The sequence below is a fragment of the Oreochromis niloticus genome, linkage group LG20 (genome assembly GCF_001858045.2).
Source record: "Oreochromis niloticus isolate F11D_XX linkage group LG20, O_niloticus_UMD_NMBU, whole genome shotgun sequence".
NCBI lineage: Eukaryota > Metazoa > Chordata > Actinopteri > Cichliformes > Cichlidae > Oreochromis > Oreochromis niloticus.
The window spans coordinates 13621624-13633740 of record NC_031984.2 but is presented as its reverse complement, the minus strand read 5'-3'; the positions used below and the strand labels follow the sequence as shown (position 1 = coordinate 13633740).

The window sequence follows — 12117 nt, the reverse complement described above, 5'->3', positions numbered from 1 at the left end:
ATACAAGAACCCATAGGGGGTTTCTGTGTTTTTAAAGCAAGTCTGCTTGTTTTAGAAACACAGTTTGTTTAGTTATTTTACTTTGTTTTTTTTTCATGGGGTGGTTTTGGCAATGAGCTTCCCACGCAGGGTGTTGTCCAATTACAGTTCTTATCTGTTTTCCAAAGAAGTGATTTCATCATCGCTGCTGGTAAAGGCTCTGAAAGGCTGTTTTGCTTCAGGTCATAAAACAGTTGGTTATTTTGATATCAAAGATAAACGTCCCAACAGTAAAAGAAAAAATCCTAGCAGACAGGAGCCGGGGTTTTATTCCTCATCACTAAATAGGCAAATCATAGACAAATTGGTCAGTCACTGAAAATGTATACTCCCATGTACATTATTTTCCAGAAAGTGATCTTCTTCCTTTTCCCTACAAGACTCAGAGGAATTGACAAAGTTTGTTTTTTGTTTTGTTTTGTTTTTTCTGAAGGCTTTGGAGATCTCCATAGCTGCACAGTGACACCACAAACTTCAGTAGTTGTAGGGGTAAATAAGTTTCACCCATCACTCTGTAAGGAGGCTCAAATTGCTGACATCTAATCTGGTTTGATTGCTCAAAAGTGATGGTTTTACTTTTCACATGACACTGATGTGTGGGTTTCCTTTATTTGAATTTGACTGCAACGCCTTGAACACAATGTTTTAAAGAGGATCAAATTATTGCTGCTACTCAATTTGATGTGTTTCAAATACACGAAAAGAGTTCTGTTACTTAATTTGAAAGGAAGTGAACCAACTATGAAACCTTTTATTATCAGTGATGAAATCACTTCTTGAGAAAAGGGGATATGGACTGTAACTAGGTAACAAAACCTTTGGGGAAAAAATTCGTGAGTTACCGCAGTTAGGAGTGGTGTAATTGTTCAGTATTTCCAGATAATTATGCAAGTTCCTGCTTAGTTCCTTCCGCTCAATGGCTAAATGAATGGCAATGCATTATCAGATGCCAATGGCTATTCTTAAAAATGTTATTAATATCACCATTTTAATCAAATCACTTAAAAAAAATTGTATTATCATTATCATTATTATCATTATTATTAGTATCATTATTATTATTATTATTATTGAGAGCCACTGTGAACATCACCAGTACCCTCCCACTTACCCAACCCTTCCACCTTGTGGGAAGAGATACAGATAAATCAAAACCTGAAGCAACAGATTAAAAGTCCTTAACTCCTTCTGTCCTCAAGACTGTGGTAATACTGTGGAAGTACATAAACTGTGTCAGTCTCACCTTTTTTTTTTAATAATGCAAAAGTCTTGAGCCACAACTAATTTCTTTATGATTTGTTCCAAGGAGTCAGACGTTCTTGTAAAATTTTAAAGGGATTTATTTATTTGACTTAACTGACCGTAGCATCAGCAAATATTACTAACTTTTTTTTTCTGTGTTCTTGCAAACTTTCAGTAGGTTAGCGTTTCCCAATTTTATATATTTATACAGTGTTGCAGTTTGCAAAGAAAGCTGCCAATTTCTGCTGTCAGGCTTAATTAAAAATTCAAATTAAAAATAAAAAACCAAAAACAGTACAGCTTTCTATTAGTCATGAAAATTTGTATTATGAATAACAATAGGTTGTGTTTTAAATCTGCTATTTACCCCAATTTTCATCCGTTTCTTTTCTTTTAGTCACAAAGATTTTTACTACAAAAATGATCAGTATTTGCATAAAGAATAATTTGTCTTGTACTGATGGAACTTGGGTTAGTTTGTGTTTTAAATGTGTATTATAAATAAATCTGACATGCCTCAAATCTGTTGGATCTTTTAAAAAAAAGAAGGGGATGAATCTGATTCTTGGGCTACTTTTTTGGTACAATTTTCAAACATGCTTTCTAAATGAAGATACCACAAAAGCTGAAAAGAAAACACCATTCCAAATCTGTTCCAATTTCTTTAACTGAACGTATGATAGATGCCCAAGATACACTTGTTAACAGATACATATACTCACAGGCACACAGATGTATATATACTATATTATATAATATATTATAAAACATAATATAATATCGTAGACTAATTATGTTTTTATATGTGGTTTTGTGTGGTTTTTAGTTTAGTTTAGTTTTTCTTTTTTAGCATCATTATAGGTTTTCAAGCAAACCGGTACTGTTAGTCAAGGTGAAAACTGTACACACCCACAGATACAGATAAAGATTTCAATTACATCACGGCTAGACCTATACAGCTGACTTATAAAGATATCCCTCCCACCGGTATCTCTCTGCCAAAGCTCACATTGTGATGCAGCTGAATTTCTACTCAAGTGCATTCATGTAGTAGTCTGCAACGAATTCACTTCAAAACTAGCCATTCTGTGGATATAATATGGAGCTAATACACCCAATTCTACTTTTGATTCTGGTAAGGCTTAAGTATTTAAAACTACATGTAATATTTTATTACTTCTCCCGTAAATTTCAATAACATGAGAATATGATAAATTACTAATTGTGTTTAAGGAGATTATGTCTGTCAACATTATATATAGGCAGTGTTTAAAGATGAAAAATCTGCTAAGGATTTTCATATAATACTCATAAATATGTTGTGCTGCACATTTACTGCAAGAATTTTTTCCAGTGTAATCTTTTGCAGTGTTGGGGAGTCCACAGATCATCTTCACAACTTTTGCTGCGTCAGAAAAGAAACTGGATCATTGATTCCTTTACTATTGATGAAGGTTATCAGGGACCTTTCCCATATTCACTGGGCAAAGTGAGTGCATGCTTTAAAATGTAACACATATTATGAGATAGAGAAGGATAATTCCAAAATTCACTGCTGCTGTGTCTCATGTTTGGTACAGATTGAGGTTGAGAAGGACCTCGTTCTTTTTATGATACAAGGACAAGGTGTCGATGAGGAACCAACGCAAGTGTTAGAAATCAATCCATATACAGGAGAAATAAAGGTCCTCCGTTCTGTGGACTGCGAACAATATCAAACTCTTAAGGTAAGAAGAAATTTTAAAAAATATATATCTTATGGAAAGTAAAAGCTATGCATGGAGTGAGGTTTGATTATTTCCTCTTTCTTGCCTTTCCATTGCAGCTTAAATTTAAAGCATTTGACAGAGAAAAACATGAACTAGAGACACAGCTCGGGATTTATATAGAGATTTTGGACTCAAACGACAACCCTCCAAAATTTCTGTTTGAAAAGTACACTTTCACCATAAAAGAGTCAGCATTACAGGGTAATTTTCTCATTTGGAAAGAAATGTTATTTAAATTACTAATGCTACGGTGTCAAAATGATCATTTTTGTGACAGTGAATCTAAATAAAATAATCGTTATTTCCTTTTGATACTAACAGGCACTGAAGTGGGTAGAATTCAAGCAACAGATCAAGACATAAGTGAGAAATATAACAAAGTTCGCCTTAAAATAGTTTCAGTGGAACCTAAACCTGAAGATCTTGAGTTCTACTTCAAAGAGATCGATGAGACAGGACTTGGAGTCATTTCTTTTAAGGGATGTCTGGACCATGAGGTGAGAGAAATTACTGCTTGATGGCAAAATTCTCAAATTAAAACTTTCCATTTTAATCTTTCAACAACCAAATTCAATATGTTTGACATCCATTTACATTCAAGATGAGCGATATTTTCTTTTTCTCCATCAGACAGCTGAGAAATACACCATTATAGTGGAGGCCAAAGACAATGGAGAAAAACCGCAGTCCAGCTCCTGCACCATCATAATCAATATAGAAGATGGAAATAATCATCTTCCTGTCATCACAAAGCAAACAGTGAGCAGTTACTTATTTCAGTCACAATAATTTATTCAATCAAAATCATTTCCTATTTTACAACTTCTTCTTTTGTGACCCAAGGACCCAGAAAAAGTGAAAGAAGGACAGACAAATGTTCTTGTTTCACATATACAAGTTCATGATGAAGACACCAGAGGAACCCCAGCCTGGAGAGCCAAATATACAATCCAAGGAGACACAAACAACAACTTTAGAATAACTACAGATCCTGAGACAAACGATGGACTACTCTATGTGGAAAAGGTATTTTTGTGATTATGTTTACAGCAGACTAAACTTTCCAATCTAAGTCGTTCAAAACTGTCTGTGGTGAAAACCCTGTCACATTTTTTTAATTAACCAACATAAGTTCTTTTTCATCTTCAAAAACTAGTATAGAAAAAGGATTTAAACACTTTTAATCATGTTTGACAGTTGACTCTGCAATTTTTCTTATTTGATACTAGGGCTGGGTATTATCACTGATTTCTAGAATCGATTGGATTCCAATTCACAAGGTCCCAATTCGACTTGATCCACAATTCAATTCGATTCCATTCAATTTTGACTCGGACACTCAGAAATATTATAATTCTGATCATTTATCAGTACTGACACTTGTGAGACTTCATCAGAGGTGTAAGCATAACAGCAGATGTCTTTGTGTCAAAGTTGCTGAGGATAAAACACAGAAAAACATGACAGAGATTTTCCTGGCCTGGCTTTTTATAGCAGATGAGTCAGCATATGAACATTACCTGATGCTGTTAAAGTGAAGCAGAGCAAAATTACAGAGGTTTTATTAGACACAGCTAAGCGTTTTGCAATTTGGCATAATTTTAAAAAGTTTAAATTTCTTCGGTATTCAACAGCAGAAATGAGGCTTTGTTGTCAGAAGTCATTTATAAAAAAAAAACAAAACAATGACCAACAGTGCTGTAAACAACAGTAGACTGGTTGGTAATAAGCAAGCGAATAATGCAGAAAACAGATTTGTGATGGGAAACTGTTCTTGAAGTGCACTGAGAGAGAGACAGAGAGACAGCTGTGCAGGAAGTGTGATTTTATCATAGTGGAAGCAAAACAGCAAAAGTAAGAGGGCATTCATGACGATGTTTATGTGAAGCGGTGAAGCGTAGTTTTGATCTTCTTTTGCTGCTGGTTCAGTCTATTTGGGTTGGAGGGAGATAAAAGCCACAGCTTTAGAATCTAGCGAAGAAAAAAACAGACAAAAACACAAAGCGCAGCCCCATCAGAACCTGTGACCTGTCGACTTTCAGCACCGACGGCGTGTCTGTGTACGCGCCGTCGGGTGAGAAAGCCGAGGTCTCACTCATTTTGATGCGTCGGGTCTGCGCTCTTTATTTACGTCTTTTTGTGGAATCCATTTACCTGCTCTCATTTACTGTTTTAGCCATTTGGTGGTTGTTGAAATAGTTTTGTGAGGTTTAACCGGAGATTCTGGCATTATTGGCAAAATACATTTAAAAATCGATTCAGGATTTTAATGAATCGATATCGCTTTATTCAAGCTAAATTTAATCGGAAAATCGATTATCAAAACCCAGCCGTGTTTGATACAGTAGCAAACAGTTTTAACCAAAGCTATGATATAAAAAGCCCTGGAAAATATATGATGCAAAGTTATGCTCTTTTACAGCCTTTAAACTACGAAGATGGTGCTCTGAAGAATATAACTATCACTGTAGAGAATGAGATCCCCTATTATTCATGCAAAGTGGAAAAACGCAGCACCACTGGTCTTTGGAAAGTAGTTACCACATCTGCTTCTGCTGCTACTGGGTCTGCAATGAGCGTTGTGACTGGAACAGCTCCATCCAGGCATCAAGTGATCGTGACTGTTGAGGATGTCAATGAGCCTCCGGTTTTTGACAAGACTTCCATAGAAACTGCGGTCTCTGAGAATGTTAAGGAAGGCCAATACCTGGCAACAGTCACAGCTAAAGACCCTGATGTTGCCAACAAAAACACATTTAAGTAAGTCTTGACAACTATACAATTACATGCCACTTATACAAGACAAAAACATACAACATTACTACATCAGTAGACACTTTAGAAATGTCTGACACAACACATGTTTCAGATACATGATAGGACACGATCCAGCTGGTTGGATTAAAGTGGACCCCGACACTGGAAACATAACCACATCAAAGTCCTTGGATCGAGAGTCAGAGTTCGTTAAAGACAACATTTATGTCGTCACAATATGTGCTGTGGACGATGGTATGAATCGATAAGTATTTGCATATTTGGCCCATTATTCATTTACATTTCCTCATTACATTTCTAAACAAGGTGCAATACTTTTTCATCACCAGGGAAACCACAAATGACAAGCACTGCAACTCTTAGTATCTATGTTAGAGATGACAATGATCATACTCCATACCTGGTTGTAAGCACAATTGAAATGTGCCAATCTGATGGACAATCCTTTGCCAACATCACAGCCTTAGACTCAGATGTTGAGCCCTACAGTGGCCCTTTCACCTTCAAGCTCCATGGAGATGTTGAGGGCAAGTGGAAGATTGACCCTGTCGTTGGTAAGCTTTAGAGTCTTGAGCTACTCAACCTTATATAACTCACAAAAATAGTGTCACTTATATTAAATATACTTCTAAGCCTCCTTTATATAGAAGTATAAGTAGTATATACATAGACCGCCACAATGACTGTTATACATCTGATTATGCATTCATTTTGGACACACAGGTTATTCAGTCAACTTGGTTAAAGAGTCTACAGTTCATTCCGATCACCATGAGCTGTTGCTAGAAGTTTCTGACCAACAGGGGAAATCAGCTTTCCACAACCTGTCAGTTACTGTTTGCAGCTGCTTAGACTCAGAAATCCCAAACTGTCATGTGAGGACATCTGGCACCACACTAGGAGCGGGAGGAGTGGGAATTATTTTGTTGGCCATGCTGCTGATTACAGGTTGGACACATGTTTTGAATATTTCAATTATTATGAATAAGATATCCTTATTTATATTTGTTGTTGTTATTTAAAAATGATTAAAATATAATAATAAAAAACAATATCCCTGTAAGGTCTAACAACAAGAAATAACTTTGACCATAATAATAAGCTTTGGGAAAAAAGAAAAGACTTGTTCTGGAAAACAACATAAATGAGTTTTCGATGGGTGTTTTTAAGTTAGATTTAAATATTTATTACTTATTTTTTATGCTTACAAAAAAACACTTTTTTAAAATAATTTTTTAAAGTACAAGTGACGACAAAATAACAGGGATTCTTTTCAGTCAAAGCCTTTCCCTAATGTAATAGAATTATAATTGCAATAAACATATAGCATGTTTTGTATGTCATGGATTTGTATGTGTGGTCTTTATGCTCCAGGTTTGCTACTTTTGGCTCTTCTGATGTCCTGCGAAAAACAGATCTTGGAAATCAAAGACAGTTTATCTTCTGAACAACAACTGATGAAGTCTAACACTGAGAATCCGGGAACAGACTGTCCAGTAAACATTTATCATAAATTACACTTACACACACACTCAAATGCTCACTCACACAGATATTTGTTGGTTTTTAAATTAAAGATTACAAACTGTACAAACTGGATATTTTCATTTTACCTGACTCTTAAGATGTAATTATCCCTACTTCAGCAATTGTAATTACTGAAATTATGTAAATGTCTAGGTTTGGTATAAAAACCTTAAAACATCATTACTTTGTCAAGGTGGCCATCGTGAATCAGAATGGGAACGAGATGCAAGAAATATCTCAAGTTACAACTGTGAAAACGAATCCAGTAAGTGCTACAAAATATATATATTGTAATAACTAGTTTTGTAAAGAGCATTTTTGTAATATACCATGCATTGTGAGAAATATTTGATTTTTTTCAGGTGTTTCTTCTAAATGACTCAGAAACTAACTCAGAATTCCTCAAGTATCAAAAAGAAAGCTCAATGGCACAACCTTTCAGTCGTGGAAGCTTTATGCACATGGTACAAATATTATGATTACTGTTGTTTTATTTGTTATTATCACTAAGTAAACCTGTGATACTTAAACAGGTATAAGGAATTTTGCTCATGATAACTTGCTGTTCATGAAATTTATCAAATCTCAAAAGTATTTAAATGCTTGATTTTTCAGTCACAGCGGGGATCAAACATGGGAATGGGATATCACCAGGGACAATCTGTGAGTGGGGTATGTAATATTTCTTTTCATATGAAACAGAACCACCTTTTTCTGTCAGAACTGACTTAATTCTACAAGAAACCAGAATGAAGTGATTTGAGATTTGTGACATGGTGCCTTATTTTGCTGGAAGCAGCCATCCAAATTTGGGTACACTGTGGTCATAAAGGGACAGACGTGGTCAGCAGTAATACTCAGGTAGGCTGTGGCATTTAAATGATGTTGAGTTTGTCCTAAGGGGTCCAAAGTATACCAAGAAAATATCCCCCCCATCATTACATCACCCCCACCTGATTGAATCATTTCTATAAGGATGGATGAATCAGTGCTTTCATGTTGTTTATACAAAATTCTGTTCCTATCATTCATACTTCACAACAGAAGCCAATACATCCAATGTTCTCTTGTCCATCTTTGGTGACCCTATGTAAAACCTAGCCTCAGTTTCCTGTTTTTAGTTGACAAGAGTGACAGTGTGGTCATCTGCTGCTGCTGTAGCCCATTTGCTTCACAGTTGAGGTGTTGTGAAATCAGAGGTGTTCTTCTGCCTATCGGGGTAGTAACAAGTGGTTACTACTGCTGGCTTCATGTCAGTCAAAAGCAGTCTGACCTTTCCCCTCTCAACCCTCTGCCAGCAACCCATGCTGGAATTGGCCTGGATCACACACATCTGCCTTGCTTTTTTACATTGTATATTATCATAGACTTTAACAAATGGATTCTTATTGAAATCATTTGTGCCAGGAAACAATGTCATGGTTTGATGTGTTTGTTTTGTTTTTTTTCTTCAGCTGATGAATGAAGCAGTACATGGAGGATTACAAATGAACTCACTAACCTCACAGTACAAGGGGGAAGGATCAGGTTCAGCATTTATTCGTGGAAACTTCATGCGGAAGGTACTGAGATTATTATTAGTATTTTTAGTAGTAGTAGTAGTAGTATTGAGTACATCTGTTTGACGAAGTGGTTGTTAAGGATTTTGCTGGTTCTTGACATTTTGCTTTTCTGTAAAGTTTCAAAAGTATTAACCAGTTAATGCTTGTTTTTTCCAGTCACTGGGAGCAATATCAAATAGTGGAATGACACATCTCCAGTGGCAATCCAGACATGGGGTAAAGCAAAATGAGTCCTTTTGATGTTAAATTTTCCAGAACTATTTTATCATTTCCACTCACCAGCCACTTTGTTAGTTATACCATGCTAGTACCCTTTTGTCGTTAAAATGGGATGTATTCAACAAGGTGCTAGAAATATACCTCTGAAACTTTGGTTCCTATTGATATGATAGTGTTTAACAGTTTTTGCAGAAGTGCAAATCTCCAATTCCACCACATCCCATAGATGCTCTGTTGGATTGAGATCTGGAGACTGTGAATTAAAATATGCCATTTGAGTGTAGCGAACTCATTATCATGTTCAAGAAACCAGTTTTGGTGTTGCACACTATTTTACTGGAAGGAGCCATCAGAAGATTGTAGCCCATTTGCTTCAGGTCTTCCTGTTTCCTTTAAGAGATGCACTTCTGCCTACCCAGGTAGGATCGAGTAGTTTTTACTGTTGCCATCCTAGCAACTCAAAGCAGTTCCCCCGTCCCCCCATCACCCTTCTACCAGTAACACTGAGTTGATGGAATGTGGTTGGCTAATTAGAAATGTGCATTAATGAGCAGTTGAACAGGTATTCCTAATGAAGTGGCTGTTGCGTGCAATTCCTACTATGGAACGACTTTTGCTGTTAACAGGTATTATCAATGTAACAAAAGCCTCATATTACAGGTTAGATAATAAAGATGAATACTGGCAACAGTATTGGAGATGATTATATACACATAATCCTGCTGCCAAATACTCATTAAAACACTGAATAACTGATAAAAATCCTTAATTCAAGTCAAAGACGGGAATACAGTTTTGTCGGGACAAAGAGCAGCTGCTGTGTGTGTCCACGCCGCCATCATTAGCATATATATATATGTATTATGCATGTATTATGCAAGTAGCATAATATATGCTACTTGGTTTAACTTGTGTTCTTCTTTAGTCGCTTGCTCTTTTGTTTTTAAAAGGTTTTAAACACAGAAAAGTACAGCATCAGCTGACAGCCTTGCTCTAACATTTTTAAGTATGATAGGCTTGGATGACAAATGGATGCTAATTAAAATGATTTCAACAGTGAAATGCTGTCATGCTTTGACATTTGTTTGTTTGGTTGGTTTCTTTTCAGCTGACAGATGAAGCCATACGTGGAACATCACAAACCGTTACTCGTGGAAGCTTTATGCACACGGTATAGAGATTATTCTTATATAACTTGTACTTACTCTTGTTATCATTAAGTACATGTGTCAGATTTAAATAGTCAGGTGTTAAGAATTTTGCTGAGTAATGACATTTTGTTCATTCAATTCTGTCAAATTTGAAAGACTTAACTATTTAAATGCTTGATTTTTACAGTCATTCGGAGCATCATCAAACAAAGGAATGGCACATCTGCAGGTTCAATCTAACCATGGGGTAAAGCAAAATTTTCTACAGTTTTGTCATTTATGGTCAACTACAAAGTCTTACCTTACCTTAATTCCTATTTTAATTCTAACATAATATTATTTGAAAAAATAAAATTCATACAACTTCCTGTTTCTAATTTTCAAGATGTATATGGGACTAGACCACCGAAACCAGCTACTAAACCAGGTAATACCAACAATGATAAATACTCTCCAGGAACCAGGAAAGGAACTGGGCGATTATGTACCTCATGTATATAATGAGGAGGGAGACACAGAGCATAATTTTGAGCTTGATGCAATCTCCATTGCTGATGTTTCCTTTGACCCTGAAATGGACCTGTGTGACAAGTTCACTACTCTGGCTTCAGTCTGCATGCCTAGTGATGTCACCACAGTGCAGAAAATCCAAACAGCAACTCTTGTCCAAGAGGAAAGCCATGAACTAAACTGGCAGAAACTCACATTAAATGAGGTTTACATTTCACAATAAAGTCACTAGACCTCAAGTATAAGGTACAATATGAAAAGTAGTCATAGTTATTTATTCAGTTGTCTGGGAGCATAATATGGTAAGAAGCAGTGTCATGTCATAGTGTTTACAATAGACTGGGTAATGCAAAAACTAATGCAGAAAGGTGAATATGGTGTTTATCAAATCTGTTTATTTGCACTCTGGGAAACATAAGATCAATTGTACTAAGAGGGTAATGCTTTCTACTTTCGGTTGGGTTATCTTGAGCTTCTGTTCTCAAAAGTGTTTTTAAGGTTCCTTGTTTTAATTTTTTTCTATTGCGACATAATATATTTCAAGCGTGTCAACTGTTTTCTTTGTCCATTAGAGGTTGTCAGGCATTTTAAAAAACAGAGTTAAGCTTGAATGCATGAATCTTAAAGGTATGCAGGTGTGTCTTGTGCAAATAAAAGCTTTCTCCAGAATAAATGATGACTGCCGCTGTACTGTAATACCACGGTATTTCCATTTTGGCACGACAAGCTTGTCAAACTAGTTCTCATTTTGTTGTTTAGACTCCATGTTATCAAAAGGTGCTGGTGTGGGCGTGCTCTCGGGTATCTGTTGTTGTATGGGTGTGTTCATGTTTGTACATGCAGGACAGCAAGTCTGCTGACTGCTTTGGTGAGGAGGATGGTCAGCCTTCTTCGACACCGTCTGAGCATCTGGGTGCATCTAATAAACTAGTTAATATGCTGCTAAGGACCATTGTAACCATGTTTTATGTGCATCAAATGTTTGTATAGTGGTAATACTAAAACATTTTTGTTCTAACCTCTCAAACAAGATTCTCACTATCAAAGACGGGTCATGTTTATCAATCTAATTCTTGTGAAACACTGACTCCTTGTGGTTTTATAAAGAAATTATTATATTTGTATCCATGAGTAGTTATAGTAAGCCATATTCATACAGTAAAAATACTTCTGAACCCTCATACCAGCAAAGGTAATGTGGGGAAGTGCATTAAAATGAGATTTACTAAACTTAGTAAATATCTAATGACTTACTCACATTTCATTAATGTCTAAATCTGTCAGAAGCTTCTACACAAGCCTGACTGAATTAGTTTTTCA

At 36.0% G+C, this 12117-nt stretch overlaps 1 protein-coding gene across 1 annotated transcript; it reads left to right on the top strand.

Annotated features, from left to right (window-relative positions):
- Nucleotides 1-2254: 2254 nt before the first annotated feature.
- On the top strand, nt 2255-11470 carry LOC100707151 (B-cadherin). The gene is made up of 20 exons (XM_019349464.2): nt 2255-2416; nt 2636-2770; nt 2862-3008; nt 3107-3251; nt 3372-3547; nt 3681-3809; nt 3894-4076; nt 5473-5810; nt 5920-6062; nt 6158-6382; nt 6552-6776; nt 7203-7324; nt 7549-7620; nt 7718-7819; nt 7971-8027; nt 8810-8917; nt 9074-9133; nt 10245-10307; nt 10475-10534; nt 10673-11470. The coding sequence occupies exons 1-20, from the start codon at nt 2381-2383 to the stop codon at nt 11018-11020; spliced, it is 2874 nt and encodes a 957-aa protein (XP_019205009.1). The 5' UTR covers nt 2255-2380; the 3' UTR covers nt 11021-11470.
- The last annotated feature ends 647 nt before the right edge of the window (nt 11471-12117 follow it).